The sequence below is a fragment of the Neoarius graeffei genome, chromosome 10, assembly GCF_027579695.1.
Source record: "Neoarius graeffei isolate fNeoGra1 chromosome 10, fNeoGra1.pri, whole genome shotgun sequence".
NCBI classification, from domain to species: domain Eukaryota; kingdom Metazoa; phylum Chordata; class Actinopteri; order Siluriformes; family Ariidae; genus Neoarius; species Neoarius graeffei.
Window position 1 is genome coordinate 39,857,365 of NC_083578.1, and position 25,293 is coordinate 39,882,657.

Sequence of the window (25,293 nt, forward strand, 5' to 3'; positions counted from 1 at the left end):
GTCATCCAAAAACTGCAATGGACATAGCATTTGTACATGGTGAACAATTTACACTTCAGATTAAAAGGATGCAAAGGGTTTGTAAATGACTTGTATATAGACCCCTTTCACTGACGTCACCCGAAACCGGAAGTAAACAGACCCTGCGCCATTTTGGAAGACCAACAAACTCGTGATTAGGCAGCGGTATGTGAACCCACGAGAATAAAGTGGAGTGGCAAACGACTTAAACAAACAAATCTGAGCTGTTTTATTTATGATTTATTGGCCCAATAGTAGACTTGAAAGAAACCTGTGTGAGACTTGGCAAAAAACTGTGGATATAATGGATAAGTCTGTGCATGATCTGCGGACACTTTGAGGTAAGCAAACGCAAGAAATTCAGATTTAAAACATGCTAAATTGGCCCCAAGTTGATAACTGTGTGAGGAGCAAGCCTCCCAGACTTCTACAATTTAATAATAATAATAATTTAGGATGGTTTGGGGCTTGCTCGCTGCTGCCAGGTTGGTTGTTGAGTAGCCTGACTTTTTTTTCTTGCGTGTGGTATCATTGTTGACTCGAGGTTGTTTTTTGAACATGCCAATGCGGATATGATTTCCCCTGATGAGTTATGACTTCAGATGCGATGCGTGTGTGGAGGTGTGGAGTCCGCATGATATGTGCGTAAGATAGGCTTCTCATGTGTTTGGAGATCCGCGCTCCGAGACAAGCGCAAGCGCCCCAAGGGAAAAAAAGGGACCCCCCGAAAATATCGGCATAGTTCGAACACTGAGTGTAGGCACTGGGTGTAAACAACAAATAGTTTACAATGTCTGGGTAGCAAACAGATGGCAGAATTGGTGTCCGGTCCTCCTTATGTTTCCATTCTCCCTTGCCTTATCTCCCTTGTCTTATCATATGGGTCAAACCCATCAATCACAGCCAGTTTCTCCACATACCGTGCTCTTTCTGCAGCTGGTAATGTACTCACATAACCCGAATTATCATCCATCGTGTCACTTTACTCTCGCTCGTACTTTGTTTTATATTGTGAGTGCATGTACTTGGTCTTCCAATATGGCGCCTAACAAAATCTCGCGGCGCGGTGACGTCATGTGAAAGGGGTCTATACATACAGATTATTTGTAAAAGATAACAGAGCTCTACAAACAGTGTGGGAAACATATGTGTATAATGAACTGTTTCCACTTTAGATTAGGGGGATGGAAAAAGGGTTTGTAAATGACTTACATACAGTACATATACAGATCATTACTAAAAGGTAATAGAGATCTACAAACGATGTGGGAAACATTTGCTTATAATGAACTGGCTCCACTTTAGATTAGGGGCTGCAAAAAGATGTGTAAACATGCTGCAAATCAACCTGTCATACATTTAAACATCTATAACAGGTGAGGCAAATTTTTCATTGCATACAGTCCATCTTTAAACTGTGCAGTGCTTCTAAGTGACCAAGAATTGTATAGACAGAGGTGCCTTTCCAGATATATATGTATGGAGCCTCAGTGAAGGTTCACACTATTGCCTAGAGCCCACCTTTGTTTTCATAAAAGCACACCTACAGTAGGAGATGCTTGTGCAGAATCAAGCATGTGATTGTGAGTGACAGGCTGTCAAGCAATCATTTGTGCTCAATGAAGCACCTGCTGAAACCATGGCACAACTAAACTTGGGTGAGTTTCCCAAAAGCCTCTTAAGAATAAGAGTACAGTATCTTTAACTGTGTCTGAAGATCCATTGTTAAGCTAATGTGGTTTTCCCAACAAACATCATAGCCAAAGTAGTACTTTAGTTTGCTCTTAACTTGTGATGGACCTCGAGCACTCTTTCAGAACAAAGAGCGTCTTGCTCGCAGCCGAATACATAGAATGCACATGCGCCTCTGAGGGACACTGGCAATCGATGGGTGGAAACTATTGTTGAATAAGCTGCTGGTGTTAAATTATTTTTCTTGTACATTACAAGTACATCAAGTAAATTATTAAAGAAATACAAGCAAAACATTATGAATATAGTGAATATTATGAATATAGAACTGTAGTTCCACATATTATGGAATTATGTATGGATATTGCCACATTTTAATCAAATTTAGACAAGTGATTATCTAATTTAGTGTCATGAGACAGATTTCTGCACCTAGAACATTGTGTGTACACCAGTTGTTTTGATGTCACCGGTTTTAGCAACAACCGCAGGGAGGTCACTGCCTGAGCAATAATATGTCATGTTCTGTCCCGTTCCGGGTTTTAGCAACAACCCTCGGCTCACACTCCGGGAGAACTGTTGCAACTGAACTTACTTTCCTTTTCTTGTAGTTTTCTTTTCCTTTAATTGTTGGTACTGCACCCTCTTTCAATACGGGCTTATAACCAATGCTCCTCAACAGATCAGAGGTCTCGTACAAGTCTTCAGTAAAATGTGCAGAACAGAGGAGCGACCACTTCGTAAGTGCCTAATATGCCCGTGAATTTCTCGCAAAACACATCCAAATCTTTGCAGTTTGAACATTTTGGGCCATGAATGCAACATAAACCTTCTGTCGTGTTGCTACACCTGCCAGCAACACATCTACGTGGCATGGCGATAAATTAGCTCAAAATGGAAACTCAAAGTTGCAGTCAGCTCTGTGTTTTAGTATAGCGGAAATGGCGAAGAGACCGATAGCCTTCCTGCGGTGACGTCACAGATGTCAAGGTCATTCACTCAGACCGCTACCTACCCGTATATGAATCATTTTAATCATAAAAATTACTATATTAGTAAATTACTATATTATACGTACTTTCTACGTTTTTGTGTATTTGTTGTGTTTCTTGCGTTTCTTCGCTGGTCACATACTCTAGAGAAGAACTCATAAACATTGGATTAACCACCAGCAAAGTTCTTTCATTGGCTTTCATCAATCCGGAAAGTTTTCCAGAGCTACTTGTTGGAGGAGCAGCAGCTCTCTATGGTCTCCGCCGAGGACGCCGGAGACACCGGGGGAAGCGAGCCGGCGCACTCGTCAGGCTGAGGCAGTGGGGGTTTCGCACTGCGCTCCCGTCTATTCACCTGGCTAACGTCCGCTCTCTGGCCAACAAGATGGATGAACTGCTGCTCCTCAACACAATCAACACAGATTTTAACAGACCTGCTGCCTTGTGCTTCACTGAAACCTGGCTCGGTGAGCACATCCCGGACTCTTCTCTCCACCTGCCTGGATTTCACCTGCACCGAGCGGACTGCGAAACGGAGCTCACGGGGAAAACGAGGGGAGGCGGAGTCTGCTTTTATATTAATGAAGGTTGGTGTACTGATGTCACAGTTCTAAATAAATCATGCAGTCCTCATCTGGAGACATTATTCATAAACTGCAAATCGTTTTATGCTCTGCGAGAGTTTTCCTCGTTTATTCTGGTTGGAGTCTACATCCCCCCTCAGGCTTGTGTTAATGAGGCATTATAACACCTGGCTGACCAGATAAACAATGTGGAAAAAAACCACCCAGACTCTTTGCTCATTGTTTTGGGGGACTTTAACAGAGCAAACCTCAGCCACGAACTGCCAAAATATAAACAGCACATTAAGTGTCCCACCAGGGACTCTAACACTCTGGACCATTGTTACAATGTTTTAAAGGACTCATACCACTCTGTCCCCCGTGCAGCCTTGGGACTATTTGATCACTGTATGGTTCATCTTATCCCGTCCTACAGGCAGAAGCTGAAATCTGCTAAGCCTGTAGTTAAGACAGTGAGGAGATGGTCTGATGAGGCCAAAGTGGAACTACAAGCCTGCTTTGATTGCACTGATTGGAGCGTTTTTGAGGCTGCAGCTTCAGACCTGCATGAACTGACTGATACTGTGACGTCTTACATCAGTTTTTGTGAGGATATGTGTGTGCCCACCAAGACCTTCTGCACATACAATAACAACAAACCCTGGTTCACTGCAAAACTCAGGCAGCTTCGCCAGGCCAAGGAGGAGGCCTACAGAAGTGGGGACAGAGTCCTGTACAAACAGGCCAGAAACACACTGACGAAAGAGGTGAAATCTGCTAAGAGAAGCTATGCTGAAAGGATCAAAAACAGTCTTTCAGCCAATGATCCGGCATCAGTGTGGACAGGCCTGAAGAATACCACTAACTACAGGAGACCATCCCCCTACACTGCAATGAACCATGAACTGACTGAAGAGTTGAATGTGTTCTACTCCAGATTCGACAAATTCACACCTCTCCCCCCCTCAGACATTAAAGACCCATTTACACCCCCTGCTATTCTGCCTCCTCTCACCTCTGACCCCACACCAGCACTCAAGATCTGTGAAGAGGATGTTTGTCAGCTTTTTCGCAGACAGAAGATCAGGAAGGCACCCGGCCCAGATGGTGTGTCACCCTCCTGTCTGAAGGTCTGTGCTGATCAGCTGGCTCCCATCTTCACCCAGATCTTCAATAGATCCCTGGAGCTGTGTGAAGTCCCCTCATACTTCAAACACTCCACAATAATCCAGGTTCCCAAGAAAACCACCATCACAGGACTGAATGACTACAGGCCTGTAGCTCTCACATCTGTAGTCATGAAGTCCTTCGAGAGACTGGTGTTGTCACACCTGAAGGACATCACAGACCCCCTGCTGGACCCCCTGCAGTTTGCCTACTGGGCAAACAGGTCAGTGGATGATGCAATCAATATGGGACTGCACTACATCCTGCAACACCTTGACTCTGCAGGGATGTATGCCAGGATTCTGTTCGTGGACTTCAGTTCGGCATTCAACACCATTATTCCAGAAATCCTCCACACCAAGCTCACCCAGCTCACTGTGCCCTCCTCCACCTGTCAGTGGATTACAAACTTCCTGTCTGACAGGAAGCAGCAGGTGAGGATGGGGAGCATCATATCCAGCACTCAGACTATCAGCACTGGCGCCCCCCAAGGGTGTGTGCTCTCCCCACTGCTCTTCTCCCTTTATACCAATGACTACACCTCAAGAGACCCGTCTGTTAAACTCCTGAAATTTGCAGACGATACAACAGTCATTGGCCTCATCCAGGACAGTGACGAGTCTGCATACAGATGGGAGGTTGAACGGCTGGTCTGGTGGTGTGGTCAGAACAATCTGGAGCTGAACATGCTCAAAACTGTGGAGATGACAGTGGACTTTATGAGGAGCCCCCCCCCCCCACACACACACACACTCTGCTGCCCATAACCATCACCAACAACACTGTGACTGCCATTGAAAGCTTCAGGTTTCTGGGTTCCACAATCTCTCAGGACTTGAGGTGGGAGACAAACACAGTCTCTATCATCAAAAAGGCTCAGCAGAGGTTGTACTTTCTGCGCCAGCTCAGGAAGCTCAACCTGCCTAAGGAGCTGCTGACACAATTCTACTCTGCCATCATTCAGTCTGTTCTTTAGTCTTCCATCACTGTTTGGTTTGGATCGGTCACCAAACAGGAGAAGAATAGACTGCAACGGACAATAAGGTCTGCAGAGAAAATTACTGGTGTCAACCTGCCCTCCATCCAAGACTTATACTTGTCCAGAGTCAGGAAACGGGCAGGTAACATCTCTGCAGACCCATCACACCCTGGTCACAATCTGTTTAATCTTCTCCCCTCAGGGAGGCGATATAGATATCTGTATGCAAAAACAACCAGACACAAGAACAGTTTCTTCCCTCAGGCTGTCTCTGTGATGAACAGCTAAAATTCAGATTCATATATCAGTAATATCACTTGCAAAATATCTGCACACTCACACTGTCATTCTGTGCTCACTGTTACTTATATTATATGTATACTTATTTATATTTACTATTTCATCTTTGCGGGGCGGCACGGTGGTGTAGTGGTTAGCGCTGTCGCCTCACAGCAAGAAGGTCCTGGGTTCGAGCCCTGGGGCCGGCGAGGGCCTTTCTGTGCGGAGTTTGCATGTTCTCCCCGTGTCCGCGTGGGTTTCCTCCGGGTGCTCCGGTTTCCCCCACAGTCCAAAGACATGCAGGTTAGGTTAACTGGTGACTCTAAATTGACCGTAGGTGTGAATGTGAGTGTGAATGGTTGTCTGTGTCTATGTGTCAGCCCTGTGATGACCTGGCGACTTGTCCAGGGTGTACCCCGCCTTTCGCCCATAGTCAGCTGGGATAGGCTCCAGCTTGCCTGCGACCCTGTAGAAGGATAAAGCGGCTAGAGATAATGAGATGAGATTTCATCTTTGCACTATGCACCATATTGCACCAAAAGGGAAATCCTTTCTGTGATGAACAGCTAAAATCCAGATTCATATATCAGTAATATCACTTGTAAAATATCTGAACACTTATACCATCATTCTGTGCACACTGTATACTTTATATTTATTTAACTATTCCATACTTGACTTTCCTGGATTACTTTGCACTATGCACCTATTTTTGTTGTTGTTGTTGTTGTTTGCTTGTTTGTTTGTTTGTTTGTTTGTTTGTTTGTTTTGTGTATACGCTTTTTTATCTGTTTTGTACTATGAGAGCTAAGTGAACTGGAATCAAATTCCTTGTGTGTGTCCACATACCTGGCAATAAAAGTGTTTCTGATTCTGATTCTGAAATTAGATTTATTGTTAATACTTAAAATTATTCCGATGCCATTCTTGAGGTCTCAAGGCATTTATAAACAAAAAGTGAGGCCATGGTTCTGCATATCTCCTTTAACCACAATACAATATATTGATATATTTTAACACTTTATATTTCATTGGTTTTTGATTAAAAACGAACACCATGTGACCTCATTGACTGGATTTAGGAACTACTAATGCCTTTAGCAACTGCTAATGGCTATATCAAGGATGCATATTTCAAAGATGCTCTTGGCAAAAGTGTTCTTAAGAGACCTTGTTACGAGTAAGTTCAGGGAAAACCACATCCAGAGACAATCTTTGTTACTTCCGAGCGTCTTTAAACTCACTCTTTTGCCCTAAAGTGCAACGTTGTTGGGAAACCCATCCCTGGTTGGTATACCATGCATTACCTGAGTTAGTGGATATAAATATTCTGTTCATGTTTAGCCACATATTAACAAATGATTTATGAATGTTTTGAAAGATGTTTCTTTTTATTCCCTTAATTTAGTAACAAATTATTTATTATAATCTAATGATTCACTAATGTTTTTAATGATTATTTCATTATTTACTAGTGGTTTAGAAATGATGCACAACTTATTTAAAGAATATTAACATAGCATTTCTTAATAATTTACAAACATGGGTAAATGTTTTGTTGATAATTAGTTCATTATGAACTAAAGATCTGTTAATGTACTACTACCACTTGCTATTATAAAGAGTTTCTTGTTTTTTGGAATCATGTAAAATTATAATTATAAGCCTTGTTATGGTAAGCTCCTGGGATATTATCCTATGAGTATACGATACCCCTAGTATGACAAAATGAGTTCTCAACAATGTTGGTATTGTGTGGACTAATAACTGGTTACTGTGCATTGTTTGTATTTTTAAGTACGAATTGGGAGATTAATGACCTTCTCTGGGCTCAGTATCATAGGTAAGAACCTTGTTCCCTTCCAGCACCACATATTTCCTCTCCCAGCCCTGACCACGTTTCCCATTCCTACAATCAAGAAGCAAACATATAAATGGGTCAAGGTGATTTTGTGCATACATATGTGTAAATATATTTGAACATTGGCCAAATTATTGTTATTTTAGCTCTTTACCACTCTATACTGGAATTGAAATTAAGTAATGAATTTGATAGACTTTAGTTTTAATTTAGGGGTATTCACAAATTCCAAATTGGAAGAGTGGTGTCGAATTACAGCACTTTTTTTAAAACAAATACAATGCTTCCTGTCATTCTGGGACAAGTTGAGCTTTGTTTCATTTGTAAATATGATTTTGTTCCAGAGCTGTACAGGATTTTAAAAATGTTTAAAAATTCTAATCTGCTCTTACTGTTTGAGGCATACCAAAGGTTTACATCATGTGGTCAACCCTCTGTATTTACACTGCTGCAGTCTTCTCTTGATTTTTGACTTTAACACAGATACATCTACCTCATTGAGGCTGTTCTTAATCTGGACAACTCTTGTGAATGGATTTTTCTTCACTGGGGAAATCATTTTTATGCCATCTACCACAAATGTTTTCTATGGTCTTCCAGGCCTTTTGGTGTTTCTGAGCTTGCCAGTGCATTCTCTCATTTTAAGAAACACTAAATCATTGATTTGGCTACATCTAATGTTTTTGCTGTCTTTCTGATGGCTTGTTTTGATTTTTTAGCCTAATGATGGCTTGGTCTGCTGGCAGTAACAGCTCTTTGGACTTCATAATGAGAGTTCACAGCAGCAGACTGCAAATGCAAATGCTACTCTTGAAACCCACCTTAGAACTTTCATCTGCTTACTTCAAAGTTAAATAATGAGGGAATAACACATCTGGCCAAAGAAAAGCTGACCAGCCAATTGTCCAGTTACCTTTGGTCCAAAATGGGGGTGGAGGGGTCAGAGGTCAAAGGGCACATATTGAAAGTGCTGTAATTCTTTACTACTTTTACCAATGATTCTTTTTTGCATTGGCATTACTGTCCTAGTTGATATAGCAATTATATTGTATAGTAATTAAGGTGGAATGCAGTGTGTTCTGACCTGGGCTGTTTCATCCAGCCCTCCAGCCTCATGTGTCCACTGGAGTCTTTAAGTTGTAAGCCTGAGTTGCTGCTCTTCTCCCTGCACAGAGCCTCAGATAGGTGAAGGGCATATTCGGTGGGCACACCACATGTGGCTGGAAGGTAGGGGGAGCATTTTGGGTGGCACAAAGCATGGCATTCTAATGTGGGAAAGAAAAATACAGCTAAAACAATAGTATCAAGATAGAGTTACAGTGGCAGTGGGGGTATGGTTGAGTGCGAGCTACAGACAGGGAGGAGGCAGGTTGAAATGGTAGGTAATGCATGTCGATGCTCACCTGTGTAGGATCAAACCTAGCCATGTGAAATATCTATTTTATCAACAGATAATCTGAAAACTTTTGTGTCTACAGCCAAGCTCAGACACAGGAATTATCACCACATGACTCTGTTTTCCAAGATTATTGATGCAAAGGCTCCTTTGTGTTAAGCCACACTGCTATCTCATGCAGATTTCACAATCAGAGACATCTGGAACTCACCCAATTTAACAGAGCTTTATGACCATTGCTGATGATTGTAAAAGCCAGACTGCCAAGCAGATAGACACTTACATACAGATAATGGTTTATGTGAAATCTGACCCCAAGCTGAACCCAAGACCAGACCATTTTTGGTGCAAAGCATCTACAAAAAGTCTATAGTCAAAGGATTTTATAGACGCCACCTAACCAATAATCATGTGGACTTGTCAATTAACCAGAGAATATGAATGATCCAGTATTCACAAATGAACAAATATTCAAAATTTAACAAATTGACACAATTCTACTTAGCCCTCTCTCAAAGGAAAAAAATGTTTCTAAACTGATTCTTATCTGGACTAATTGTTTTGGCCATATGTGTTCATCTAAAGCTTATGACAAACTTGTCATCCATTTAAATGTATTTCACATTTTTAATCTTATAATTAATGAAGTAATAACTTTTAAAGAGAGACAATTAATACAGTCATGTTTAGTGTTATTTTAATTGTTTGACTTTCCTAAATTCAAATCTAGTAGGTCATTTTCACTAATATGTATTTATCCATAGTTCTGTGAATTTATATCAAAATTTGGAAGTTTTAGACCAAGTGAGACCATCTGAAATGCATTCCTTAGTTCCCCTCCTGTAGAAGGACCCAGGAGGCACTTATTGGCCAGACTGCCTGTTTTGAATAATTAAATATACATGAGGAAACTCCTAGAAAAGCCATCACTGAACACAGAAACAAAAGATTACTCCCAAGTCATAGCAAGTACTTCAAACTTCAGGCAACTTTGGGCAAGAATCCATGTATTCAGTGAAGTGAGTTTTGAGTGCAATCTTCAGGGCAGTCACTTAACAAACAGAACACCTTTGAACTTGACATATTTGGGGATTATTGATGGTGGAGCTAAGCCTTAGAACTATGAGTGTGAGGCTAGCTTCACCAAAGAGGCTTTAAGTGAAAGCATCTGAACGTCTTCATTATGTGAACACAATGAGATCATCAGACTTAGAAAAGCAATCTAACTAAATTATACTCACATCTCTTTTAACCTGGATGACTTTCATGATTCATATGCATATCTATAGGCAACCTATCATGGGTACAGGTATAGTGAATAATAACCTAGGCAGGCCTTCTTATTCTATTGCTTGCAAAGTCTTTATATTATTAAGTTTGTCAATTGATTAAAAAATTAACTAATTAATCGCACATTTTGCAATGAATGATTAATCATGATTAAAACTTGTTTTTCTTTTTAAGACTAAAGCTTATTATAATGCATATTTAAATGTAAAATCACCAAATTAATGTGGAATAATCACAAAGGATGCATATTTCAGACACCATTGTTTAATAGCATCTTTAAATACAGAACTACACACAGAACTATGCAGTTACAGAAAGAAAACTCAGGTCTATAAAGTTCTAGTTGATTTCAAGATCAAGGCCACAGAGAGAGAGAGAGAGAGAGAGAGAGAGAGAGAGAGAGAGAGAATGCAAGAATACACATACAGAAAACACTGGCAGAGGGAGCACGAACACACACACACACACACACACACACACACACACACACACACACACACACACACACACACACACACAGAGAGCTAAGGAGGGACAGAGATGGCAAGCAGCACACCAGAGAGAGAGAGAGAGAGAGAGAGAAGAATTAACTTACCTGGAAGGTTCAAGTAGTTCTTCCAACTTCTGCACTTTATCAAGCTCCTCTGTAGTCAGAATAGAAACTTTGCTCTTCTGCTGAGTCTGTGTAGTGGTGAGTGGAGCCTTGTTTTTTTTGGATTCACTTTACCATGTCAAGGGTAGCATTCCACTGTATAGCAGTATCTTGAATGAGTGATTCTTCCTGATGTCCGAGTGCAACTTGCTGTTCTCTTAATTCCTGGGCACTTGATAGACGGTGTTTAAAGTGCCTGACAATCTTGCGACATTTAGCCAGAACACTTTCAAATCTGGGCGGCACGGTGGTGTAGTGGTTAGCGCTGTCGCCTCACAGCAAGAAGGTCCTGGGTTCGAGCCCCGGGGCCAGCGAGGGCCTTTCTGTGTGGAGTTTGCATGTTCTCCCCGTGTCCGCGTGGGTTTCCTCCGGGTGCTCCGGTTTCCCCCACAGTCCAAAGACATGCAGATTAGGTTAACTGGTGACTCTAAATTGACCGTAGGTGTGAGTGTGAATGGTTGTCTGTGTCTATGTGTCAGCCCTGTGATGACCTGGCGACTTGTCCAGGGTGTACCCCGCCTTTCGCCCGTAGTCAGCTGGGATAGGCTCCAGCTTGCCTGCGACCCTGTAGAAGGATAAAGCGGCTAGAGATAATGAGATGAGATGAGACTTTCAAATCCACTATTGTGAAGGGAAACAGTGATTGTTCTTTGCAGACTGTGGGCTGTGAAGGGCATATGAACAAATGGAAGTAGTTTAGTGGCTGAAATCATGTTAGAGACACTGTGGAAGCGCCACAGGCGGAACATGCGGAAGCAGAAGAGAGGCAAGCACGGAGGTATCCGAGCTAGGCTAGCGGCTAGCCCTCACCGGCCGGCTATCCCTACCATCACTCTGGCCAACGTATGCTCGCTCGACAACAAGCTGGATTATGTCCGCCTGGTCCGCTCATCTTTTAAGTCTGTGAGTGAGTGCTGTGTCCTTGTGTTTGTGGAAACATAGCTTAACGACAGCATCCCGGACTGTGCCATTCAGCTAGCCCAGCTAACATGCTACCGGTCAGACAGAGTGCTAGTCGAGGGGGGGGAAGACTCGCGGCGGAGGACTGTGTGTTTACATCAGTGATGCCTGGTGCCACGATGCTGTTGTGGTCTGCAAACACTGCACCACTGGTGGAGTTTATGATTATTAAGTGCCGGCCATTCTACCTGCCGAGGGAATTCACAGCCATATTGCTGGTAGCAATATACATCCCTCCCGGCTCCAATAACAACAGGAGTGAAGCACTGAATGAACTCTATCAGCACATCAGTGAGCAGCAGACAGCCCACCCAGATGCTTTCCTCATCCTGGCTGGGGATTTCAACCATGCAGACCCCAAGAGTGTGTTTCCAAAATTCTATGGACATATCAACTTTCCCACACGTGGAAACAATACTCTGGACAATGTTTACACCATGCATAAAGACGCCTACAAAGCCCTATCCCTCCCCCACCTTGGGGCCTCAGATCACTCCACTGTTATGCTAATGCCAGCATACAGGCCGCTGGTTAAAGTCACCAAACCAGCTACAAAGCAGATATGTGTGTGGCCAGAGGGGTCCTCAGAGGCACTCCAGGACTGTTTTTCCATCACTGACTGGAGCATGTTCAGACAGGCGGCCACCTACAACAGCATCACAGATCTACAGGAGTACACGGAGACCGTCACTGCCTACATGAGGAAGTGCATGGATGACGTTACGGTCACCAGAACCATCTCCATTTGGGCCAATCAGAAGCCATGGCTGACAGGGGAAGTCCACAGGCTCCTGTGGGCTCGGAACGCTGCCTTCAGAGCTGGGGACGAGGTGGGCCTGAGGACAGCTAGGGCCAACCTGTCACGAGGCATCAGAGTGGCCAAGAGACAGTATTCCAGGTACATTGCTGACTATTTCAATGACAGCAGAGACACCAGGAACCTGTGGCGGGGGATTCAGACCATCACAGACTACAAGCCCTCGCCCCAGACCTGTGACAACTCCACGTCTATCAATGATTCTTCAGATAAGGGACAAAACATGTCCGAGAGATGAAACTCATTTTTGTGGTTAAATATGTAAATAAAATATGTCACATAATTATCTTAAATAAAAAAACAAATACAGATTTGCACTATAAAGTATGATTTAAAGGTTTTGTACACATATATTTTATTTTACATGAGTGAATGTGTTACCAGCACCGTAAATAAACCTTGTCCGAAAGCAGGTTTCATAATTTCTTAACACTTAAAAAATTGTTTAAAGTAAAATAAAACATCATAGCTACTGTCATCAAGTATTCTAATTAATTATTCAAACTGTACACAAGTTTACAATTTGAGAAACATTTTTGTGTAATTTTTAAGCAATTGAAGTCATGTCCAGAGTTTCTGTCAACACCATAAGATTTTTCAAAAATTAGAAAATAATCAGGCATTATTGTGGGCAGCTCTCAATCTAAGGACCCCTTTACACTTCCTGCTTGATACACATGCCATGAGGCCACTGCTCTGGTAAGTTAATATTTTATATTTTTCCCCTGAACTATCTCTTTTAGAAATCATTTTGTGTCACAGCCATAGTGTGTCAACACCATAGTCAATAAAATTCAAGATTTATTTGACTCTTTTTGTAATGAAAGCTTTATTTAACTTTATTATTGAGGCCACAAGCAGCCGGTAAAAAACAAGATGGCTTCTGCCAAAAAAACACAAGTTATGATGAAAAGTAGACTACTTTATCAACTTCGTCAAACGTCAACTCCATAAGATTTTTTGTCTTATGGAGTTGACCTTGGCCTTATGGTGTTGACAAATGTGTGTCATTTTCCCCATTTAATTGAGTTTTATGAATTAAAATTTAAGTTGTATTATGTCCTATGTATTTTAATGACATTTCTGCATATCCACGTTGCATAGTTTTTATATATACTTCATATTTATTGAAAATTATCCATCATCCTCACACTGAATTCAGTCTATATATATATATATATATATATATATATATATATATATATATAAACTTTATATACTTATATTATTACTTTATATACTTACTTTACTTAAGTATACTGAAGTTTACTTAAGCATTTTAACCCATTAAGACACGGCCCCTGCTATACGTTTGTTGTACCAAGGGAACCAGGGACATATACCAGCTCTCTTCTGAGGTTATGGACTTCATAGATGAGGAACTTTTCAATCGGTTGTTGCCAGGTCTTTAAACCCATTTTCATGAGTTCAATATTTCCAGATGTCCATAGGCTTAGTTACTGAATGTTCTTTGTTACAACCTCAAGGAGAAGCACACCAGAAATAAGTGCCACATATATATTTGTATGATAATGTGTGTGCATGCCACACACACACACACACACACACACAATGTTCTATTGCATCAGTTGTTTGGTTGAATGTCTGGATGTTATTTTGTTTGACAAGAGTATTTGACTTTTCGCTCTGTATAAGATATAAATATGCATACTGCCTGGTTCATGTTTTTAAAGTAGGTTTTAATTCAAATATATGATTAACCCTAAGTGGTATTTTATGTCAATAAAATGTTCAATGAAATTATCTCCATTTCCCTTCTATTTCGTCAACACCGTAAGTGGTGTGTTAACACCGTAAACAGCTTGTCAACTCCATAATATGACTGTTAAGTTAATTTTTTCTTTAAAAGGATATTTTATTACATTGTTTCAAGTTGTTACAATAAAAACACTGCATTTCCAAATTAAATGTGTATACTTTATATTGCTTAATACCATTGTTTGTTATGGAGGATAAAAACTAAATGCATAAAGTCACATACCGGTAAATATAGTCAATAACATCTTAATAAATTAACTTTTAAAAGTAATATTACTAGTTTGAAAACACAGACAGAATGACACAGATTAAAGCAACCTCCAAGAGTAAAAATGCCTGGAAAAACTTTAAAATAATATATATATTTTTACATTTTTTTGTGTCTTATGGTGTTGACAAAATCTCTGACTTGCCCCGCAAACATGAAAATAGTGTTAAAAATCTTGACCTGGGAGATTGTCCGAAAACTGTATAAGAGGGCCAACACCTTGTGCAACCATAATATATGAATATGTTTTGGAAATAATGAGATTTTATTTTTAGAAAATCAAAACCCCTTTTGTCCCTGATCTCAAGAATGACTGCTCTGCTGAATCAGTTGAACGACTTTTTCGCTCGCTTTGAGGCAGACAACAGCACCATGGCACAGAAGACCCCACCACCTCCCAGTGACCAGGTGTTGACGCTGTCCCCTGACAGCGTGAGGAGAGCTCTCAGAACGACAAATGCACAAAAAGCCCTGGGTCCTGATAACATTCCTGGTCGTGTCCTTAGAGACTGTGCCGAGGAGCTCACAGATGTCTTTACAGACATCTTCAACATCTCGTTGAGCCAGGCTGTTGTCCCCACGTGCCTCAAAGTCACCACCATCATCCCGGTCCCAAAGAAGCTGTCTCCCTCCTGCTTCAATGACTACCGCCCTGTCGCACTCACTCCCATCCTCATGAAGTGCTTCGAGTGGCTAGTCATGCGGCATATCTAGTCTGGCCCCCCCGCCCTGGACCCTTTCCAGTTTGCATATCAGTCCAACCGTTCGACCGATGATGCCATCTCCACTGCCCTCCACTCAGCCCTCACCCACCTGGAGACAAAAGACTCGTATGTCAGAATGCTGTTCATAGACTTTAGCTCAGCATTCAACACAATCATTCCTCAGCAGCTCATTCATAAACTGGACCAGCTGGGACTCAACACCTCCCTGTGCAACTGGCTGCTGGACCTCCTGACGGGGAGACCACAGACTGTACGGGTCGGCAGCAACTCCTCCAGCACCATCACATTGAACACGGGGGCCCCCCAAGGATGTGTGCTGAGCCCCCTCCTCTTCACTCTGCTGACCCACGACTGCACACCAACATCCAACTCTAATCTCTTCATTAAGTTTGCGGATGACACGACTGTGGTGGGTCTCATCAACAGTGGTGATGAGACAATCTACAGGAGTGAGGTGAGCTGCTTGGCCATGTGGTGCAAGGACAACAATCTCTGCCTGAATGTGGAGAAGACAAAGGAGATTGTTGTGGACTTCAGGAGAGCGCACACCCAGCATGCTCCACTATCTATCGATGGTGCTGCAGTGGAGAGGGTGACCAGCATCAAGTTTCTGGGTGTGCACATCTCTGAAGACCTGTCCTGGAGCAACAACACTGCATGACTGGCCAAAAAAGCCCAACAGTGTCTGTACTTCCTCCGCAAACTGAGGAGAGCAAGAGTCCCAGCCCCCATCATGCACACATTCTACAGAGACACCATCAAGAACGTCCTGACCAGCTGCATCATCGTGTGGTACGGCGCCTGCACCGTGTCCTGCTGCAAGTCTCTGCAGTGCATCGTGAGAGCAGCTGAGAGGCTCATTGGTGTCTCTCTCCCTTCTCTAATGGATATTTATAACTCCCGTCTCACCCGCAAAGCCATCAGGATTGCAGGTGACCCCACCCACCCATCTCACAGCCTCTTCAGTCTGCTGCTGTCAGGGAGGAGACTGCGGAGTCTCCGGGCCAAAACCAGCAGGCTCAAGAACAGTTTCTTTCACCAGGCGGTCAGGAGGCTCAACTCCCTCCCTGTTCTGCCTCTCCTCCCCCCCTGCCCCCTGCCACAGATTCTGCTCGCACTCCCCCCTGCCCCCCCTTCAGCTTCTGACATGTCACCCTCACAGTTCACCCCCCAACACACACACATACATACATACATACTGTACTCTCAATGTTCATTAACACACTGAACTCAGGGACTGCACATTTCACTTTACCTCGCTCATTTGCACTATTCCGCACTACCTCACCTTAACAGCTATTAGTTTATTGTTTATACTGCTTATTTCATGTTTACCTGCTATACCTCAAGTGCCCTTGACTGTTTATTTGCACCAATTTACGTGTGTGTGTGTGTGTGTGTGTGTGTGTTTAGCCTATGTCTAGTTCTTATCTAGAGTGTTTATACTGTTTATATTGTTTGAGTGTTTAGTCTGTCTAGTTCTTATCTGGAGTGTTTTTACTGTTTATATTGTCTGTTTATGAGTGTTTAGTCTATGTCTAGTTCTTATCTAGAGTGTTTATACTGTTTATATTGTTTGTTTTTTCAATTATTCTATTTTTTTTTATTGCATTGCCTGTTTGCACTGTGGGTCAGAGAGGACTGAAATTTCATCTGTGCTGTATGTCGAGCATGTATAGCATATTTGACAATAAAGTTGACTTGACTTGACAAAGCACTGGTAACCTTTTCACTTACTGGTTTAGTTATTCGTCAGTGAGTACCACACTCCTGTAATGTAAACTGGCAAGCAGTACAGATGATTTCCCTTGGGTGTTTTGCATGAAGGTGATATTTTAAAGACAAAGTGCTTCTGTGATAATTGAATTCAGCTTTGCAAATTACTTTTGTTTTCTCAATGTTTCCATTGGACAACTTTTTATATTGAAATTTCCATCCAAAACTCCTTCACTGTTCATCTCCATCTTTAGCTAGGTATTGTCTCTGGCTAGGATGAGGTTTTGCAGCATCCATTCATAGGTCAGCCCCCACAGAGAAAGTAAACAAAACGCAGCTGCGTTAATTTATTTTAATGTGTTAAATATTTTAAATTAATCACAACGATTAACATGTTAATTTTGACAGCCCTAATTATTATTATTATTATTATTATTATTATTAATTTTCTTTTTTCTTCGAACTGATTTTCTGTGATTAATTCAGCTCAAAATGCTTAATGTACAAACTTTGTGCTCAGCCCACTGCTCTTCACCCTGCTGATCCATGACTGTGTACCAATCTACACCATCAACCATATCATCAAGTTTGTGGATGACACGACTGTGGTGGGCCTCATCACTAACAGCGATGAAGCCAACTACAGGAATGAGGTGAGCTAACTGGTCGAGTGGAGTAAAGACAACAATCTCTTCCTGAACATGGAGAAGACCAAAGAGATTGTAGTCGACTTCAGGAGAGGTCACTCACAGCATCCCCCTCTGACCATCGATGATGCTGCAGTGGAGAGGGTGAGCAGCACCAAATTCCTAGGGATGCACATCGCTGAGGACCTCTCCTGGTCCAACAACACCGTATCACTGGCCAAGAAGGCTCAAACTCGCCTCTACTTCCTCTGCAAACTGAGGAGTGCATGAGTCCCACCTCCCATCATGTGCTCATTCTACAGGGGCACCATTGAGAGTGTCCTCACTGGCTGCATCACTGCGTGGTAAGGAGGCTGCAGTGCCTCCTGCTGGAAGACTCTGCAACACACAGTGAACATGGCCAGCAAGATCATTGGTACCCCTCAGCCCTCTCTTACGGACATCTATCACTCCCGTCTCACCCACAGAGCCATCAGCATCGCTGGTGACACCTCCCACCCTTCACACTCACTCTTCAGCCTCCTACCCTCAGGGAAAAGGGACCAGAGCCTCCGGGCCTGCTCCACAAGAAGAGCTTCATCCACCAGGCTGTCAGGATGCTGAACTCTGTCCACTACCTACTCCTGGTCTGTAACACAGTCATTTGCACAAGAAACTCTCTCATCCATTTGCACATCACATCACAAACATTAGCATTACTGCTGTATCTGCTGCTATTGCTCATTTGCACTACTATTCATATACACCTCATAAGCTGCTCTTCTAGCACCTTCTCCATTAGATACTGTACTGCATTTGCACTACTGCTATTTTGTACATTGTTTGATTTTAGAGTGTATTTTTATCTATCTATCTATCTATCTATCTATCTATCTATCTATCTATCTATCTATCTATCTATCTATCTATCTATCGTTTTTCTTACATTTTTTTATTTTTTAATTTTTTTTCCTTTTTTTGTGTAATCTTTATCTGTTTTTTACAAGTAATGTGAGAGAGAAACGGCATTTCGATTCTCCTATATGCCCTGGATATATAGTGAATTGACAATAAAGAATCTTTGAATTGAATCTTTGTTACAACTTTGTTTCATATTATGGGACATAAATGATGGGGTGATATTACAACAGAACTACTCATACTACTTCAATGTAAAGCAACTGGTGACAAATTCAAAACAACAACAGGCGAACACTGACAGATACAAGTGGGACCACATTCCGAGATCTAATGCAGATAGCCGGAACCATGGACAGGAGCAAATCATATATAAAATTTGTTTTTCCTGTACATACATACCCAAGTTTCATTTATACACCATCCATTCATCCATCCATCATCTGTAGCCGCTTATTCTGTACAGGGTTGCAGACAAGCTGGAGCCTATCCCAGCTGACTATGGGCGAGAGGTGGGGTACACCCTGAACAAGTTGCCAGGTCATCACAGGGCTAACACATACAGTCAAACAACCATTCACATTCACACCTACGGTCAATTTAGAGCCACCAATTAGCCTAACCTGCATGTCTTTGGACTGGGGGGAACCGGAGCACCTGGAGGAAACCCACGCAGACACAGGGAGAACATGTAAACTCCTTTATATGACATATCCATCCATCTATCCATCCATTCATTATCTGTAGCCACTTAACCTGTACAGGGTCGCAGGCAAGCTGGAGCCTATCCCAGCTGACTATGGGCGAGAGGCGGGGTACACCCTGGACAAGTTGCCAGGTCATCGCAGGGCTGACACATACAGGCAAACAACCATTCACACTCACATTCACATCTATGGTCAATTTAGAGCCACCAATTAGCCTAACCTGCATGTCTTTGGGCTGTAGGGGAAACAGGAACACCCGGAGGAAACCCATGCAGACATGGGGAGAACATACAAACTCCTTTATATGACATACAGCGGTGCTTGAAAGTTTGTGAACCCTTTAGAATTTTCTATATTTCTGCATAAATATGACCTAAAACATCATCAGATTTTCACACAAGTCTGAAAAGTAGATAAAGAGAACCCAGTTAAACAAATGAGACAAAAATATTATACTTGGTCATTTATTTATTGAGGAAAATGACCCAATATTACATATCTGTGAGTGGCAAAAGTATGTGAACCTTTGCTTTCAGTATCTGGTGTGACCCCCTTGTGCAGCAATAACTGCAACTAAACGTTTCCGGTAACTGCTGATCAGTCCTGCACACCAGCTTGGAGGAATTTTAGCCCATTCCTCTGAACAAAACAGCTTCAACTCTGGGATGTTGGTGGGTTTCCTCACATGAACTGCTCACTTCAGGTCCTTCCACAACATTTGGATTGGATTAAGGTCAGGACTTTGACTTGGCCATTCCAAAACATTAACTTTATTCTTATTTAACCATTCTTTGGTAGAACAACTTGTGTGCTTAGGGTCGTTGTCTTGCTGCATGACCCACCTTCTCTTGAGATTCAGTTCATGGACAGATGTCCTGACATTTTCCTTTAGAATTCACTGGTATAATTCAGAATTCATTGTTCCATCAATGATGGCAAGCTGTCCTGGCCCAGATGCAGCAAAACAGGCCCAAACCATGATACTACCACCACCATGTTTCACAGCTGGGATAAGGTTCTTATGCTGTAATGCAGTGGTTTCCTTTCTGCAAACATAATGCTTATCATTTAAACCAAAATTCTATTTTGGTCTCATCCATCCACAGAACATTTTTCCAATAGCCTTCTGGCTTGTCCACATGATCTTTAGCAAACTACAGACAAGCAGCAATGTTCTTTTTGGAGAGCAGTGGCTTTCTCCTTGCAACTCTGCCATGCAGACCACTGTTGTTCAGTGTTCTCCTGATGGTGGACTCATGAACATTAACATTAGCCAATATGAGCGAGGCCTTCAGTTGCTTAGAAGTTACCCTGGGGTCCTTTGTGACCTCGCCAACTGTTACACGCCTTACTCTTGGAGTGATCGTTGTTGGTTGACCACTCCTGGGGAGGGTAACAATGGTCTTGAATTTCCCCCATTTGTACACAATCTGTCTGACTGTGGATTGGTGGAGTCCAAACTCTTTACAGATGGTTTTGTAACCTTTTCCAGCCTGATGAGCATCAACAATTCTTTTTCCTGAGGTCCTCAGAAACCTCCTTTGTTCGTGCCATGATACATTTCCACAAACATGTGTTGTGAAGATCAGACTTTGATCGATCCCTGTTCTTTAAATAAAACAGGGTGCCCACTCACACCTGATTGCCATCCCAATTGATTGAAAACACCTGACTCTAATTTCACCTTCAAATTAACTGCTAATCCTAGAGGTTCACATACTTTTGCCACTCAGAGATATGTAATATTGGATTATTTTTCCTCAGTAGATAAATGACCAAGTATAATATTTTTGTCTCATTTGTTTAACTGGGTTCTCTTTATCTACTTTTAGGACTTGTGTGAAAATCTGATGATGTTTTAAGTCATATTTATTCAGAAATATAGAAAATTCTAAAGGGTTCACAAACTTTCAAGCACCACTGTATGTCGTATACATTTATATTACAAAGTTTCCTTTATAAATTACACACAATATGACATCAAGAACAGCAAATAAAAATAAGTTATAACAATACAGTATATTGTAATAAGTTATGTGAACATGGTCTCTCTCTCTGTCTCTTTCATTAATGGGATTCTGATATTTCCACTTAATATTTTTATCATGGTTGAGGCACAGAGATGGATGCAAGTGCAGAAATATTTTATTTACACAGGATAGTCAAAGCAACAAAGACCCCAGGTATGAAAACAATGAGAGGAGAAATGAAAAACAAAATGAGCATTGGCTTGGAAAATAAAGACAAACACAAGACAAACTAACAGAAGTTGGGGTGTACAGTACCTTGCAAAAGTATTCATCCCCCTTGGTGTTTTTCTGTTTTGTCTCATTACGAGCTGGAATTAAAATGGATTTTTGGGTGGTTGGCACCATTTGATTTACAAAACATGCCTACCACTTTAAATGTGCAAATTATTATTATTATTATTTTTTATTTTGACACAAACAATTAAGATGAAAAAAAACAGAAATATGGAGTGTTTATAGGTGTGTCAATACTTTGTAGAGCCACCTTTTGCTGCAATTACAGCAGCAATGCTCTTGGGTTATGTCTCTATTAGCTTAGCACATCTAGCCACTGGGATTTTTGCCCATTCCTCAAGGCAAAACTGCTCCAGCTCCTTCAAGTTAGATGGGTTGTGTTGGTGTACAATAATCTTCAAATTATACCACATATTCTCAATTGGGGCGGCATGGTGGTGTAGTGGTTAGCACTGTCGCCTCACAGCAAGAAGGTCCAGGTTCAAGCCCCGTGGCTGGCGAGGGCCTTTCTGTGTGGAGTTTGCATGTTCTCCCAGTGTCCGCGTGGGTTTCCTCCAGGTGCTCCGGTTTCCCCCACAGTCCAAAGACATGCAGGTTAGGTTAATTGGTGACACTAAATTTACCGTAGGTGTGAACATGAGTGTGAATGGGTTGTCTGTGTCTATGTGTCAGCCCTGTGATGACCTGGTGACTTGTCCAGGGTGTACCCCGCCTATCACCCGTAGTCAGCTGGGATAGGCTCCAGCTTGCCTGCGACCCTGTAGAACAGGATAAAGTGGCTAGAGATAATGAGATGAGATGAGATTCTCAATTGGATTGAGGTCTGGACTTTGAGTAGGCCATTCCAAAATATGTAAATGTTTCCCTTTAAACCACTTCAGTGTGGCTTTAGCAGTCTGTTTAGGGTCATTGTCCTACTGGAATGTGAACATTCGTCCCAGTCTCAAACCTCTGGCCGACTCAAACAGGTTTTCCTGCAGAATTGCCCTGTATTTAGTGACATCCATCTTTCTTTCAATCCTGACAGCTTTCCTGTCCCTGCAGATGAAACACATCCCCACAGCATGATGCTGCCACCACCATGCTTCATTATAGGAATGGTGCTCTCAGGGTGATGGGAAGTGTTTGGTTTGTACCACACATGGCATTTCCCACGATGGCCAGAAAGTTAAATTTTAGTCTCATCTGACCAGAGAATCTTCTTCCATGTGTTTGGGAGTCTGCCACATGCTGTTGGGCAAACTCCAAATATGTTTTTTTCTTTAAGCAATGACTTTTTTCTGGCCACTTTTCCATAAAACCCCGCTCTGTGGAGTGTACAGCTTAAAGTGGTCTGATGGACAGATAGTCTCATCTCTGCTATGGATCTTTGCAGCTCCTTCAGTCTTACCTTTGGTGTCTTTGTAGCATCTCTAATTAATGCCCTCCTTGCCTGGTCTGAGAGTTTTGGTGGGCGGCCTTCTCTTGTCAGGTTTGTAGTGGTGCCATATTCTTTCCATTTTGCTATAATGGATTTGATGGTGCTCCGTGGGATATTGAAAGTTTGGGATTTTTTTTTTATAACCCAACCCAGACCTATACTTCTCCACAACTTTGTCTCTGACCTGTTTGGAATGCTCCTTAGTTTTCATGTTGCTTGCTTAGTAGTGTTGCAGAGTCAGGGTCCTTCCAGAACAGGTTGATTTATACAGACATCATATGACAGATCATGTGATACTTTGTTTGCACACAGGTGGATCTTAATCAACTAATTATGTGACTTAAGTTAATTGGTTGTACTAGCTCTTATTTAGGATTTTCATATGAAAGGGGGTGAATACCTATGCACACTACAGATTTTTTTATCTTAATTATTGTTTGTGTCACAATAAAAAACAATATGTACCTTTAAAATGATAGTCATGTTTTGTAAATCAAATGGTGGTATCTCCCAAAAAATTCATTTTAATTCCAGCTTGTAATGCGACAAAACAAGACAAACACCAATGGGGATGAATACTTTCACAAGACACTCTATATAAGGCAGGTAATAAGGAGGTCCCGCTGTATTAGAAAAAGCACTATAAATAGCGTTTCCTTGAATAAAACAAATCTTCAGACACAGGAAGACAACTATCTCCAGAGACACATGCTGCAGCTTGACTTGTGCCATATTGCTAACTATTTAATGTCTCAGCTTAGCCTTTTCACAACAATGGACTTGCCACCTCGTGAATTATACATGACATCCATTCTTGCATGGTTCATAGTCTGTAGCATTCCATTAAATACAGTCAGGTGATAATACACAATATCCATTAACCCTAGGTGCTAAAGAAGGCAACTGGACTTGTTTGAAATTCTTGAAGACTTCACCTCTCATCCGAAAAGGCTTCTTCAGTTCTGACTGACTAGTGGGGAGTTCCAGGTATTTATCCTCTAGTGGACCAAAAGCAAACCTAAGGAGAGTCGTTGAGATCACGTGGGTCGTTGACACTCTCAGGCCCTGTCCACACGGCAATGGATTCAGGTGAATCCAATACAATTGTTTATCGTTTAGGCCTGGCGTCCACACAGCACCGGTGTTTTGGGTGCCTAAAACGCAATCTTTTTGAGAACGGGTTCCATAGTGGAAAGATCTGGCAACGTTGCCGTTGCGAAGTCGTCTGGATGAGTAGAACAGATTTGTTTACGATGACGTCACAACCACATGACTGTGAGTGCTTCACGCCGGGTAGAAGTGTAACGAACTCGATGCGAGTTGTCAACAAATCCTATAACTTGGTTCATGAAACGCGCTTACAAAATATTTTCACTGTGAATATTTATTGTGTAGTGGTGCAAAGTGAGAGAGAGAGAGAGAGAGAGAGAGAGAGAAAATAGCCCTTAGGGCAGAGTCAATCCCGCCAGCAATACTAATAAAACTAATTTGTACACACAGAAGGCACGATTTCCTCGCGTAGTCGCAGCCATCTTCTTCTTATTGTGTGTTTGTTCCTGACAGTGCTTCACACCGGGTAGAAGAAGGGGTTTATGCGCATGCGTCTACTTCTATTGTTCTGGTGTCTCCGATGGGACCGTCTTACAGCGCCCCTAGAGATGTGGCATGTGTATTGCATCGTTTTCAGCAAGCGTTGCGTTGCCATATGTACCTGATATTTTACTGATCCGTTGCCCATGTGGACACGATATTTTTTTAAAATAAAATCTCGTTGCCGTTGTCGTGTGGATGTAGCCTCAGACCACCACCTCTGTTCAGTGATAGTCGTTTCAGGTTGACGAAGATGGCTTCTTTTACTCCTCTTTCGAACCACTGGCCTTCTCTCGCTAGAATGTGTACATTGCAGTCCTGAAATGAGCGTCCTTTGTTATTGAGATGAAGCTAGACTGCAGAGTCCTGGCTTGAGGACCTGGCTCTCCTGTGTTGAGCCATGTGGTTGTGAAGTGGTTGTTTCATTTCTCCAATGTACATGTCCCTGCATTCCTCACTGCATTGAATTACGTACACTGTGTTGTCCTGTTTATGTCTGGGTATTCTGTCCATAGGGTGGGCCAATTTCTGCCTCAGAATGTTACTGGGTCTGAAGTGTACAGGGATCTTGTGTTTGTAGAAGATCCTCCTGGTCTTGTCAAATGCCCAGT

At 42.2% G+C, this 25,293-nt stretch overlaps 1 protein-coding gene across 1 annotated transcript in view; it reads right to left on the minus strand.

The window, feature by feature from the left end:
• The window catches only part of LOC132893060 (citron Rho-interacting kinase), a 450,073-nt gene that overhangs the window by 86,328 nt on the left and 338,452 nt on the right, over nt 1–25,293 (minus strand). Inside the window, exons 26-27 of the mRNA XM_060931786.1 lie at nt 8,639–8,819; nt 7,514–7,602 (exon numbers count right to left, since the gene is read on the minus strand). Coding sequence (XP_060787769.1) covers nt 7,514–7,602; nt 8,639–8,819 — 270 coding nt within the window. The remainder of the gene's footprint in view (nt 1–7,513; nt 7,603–8,638; nt 8,820–25,293) is intronic.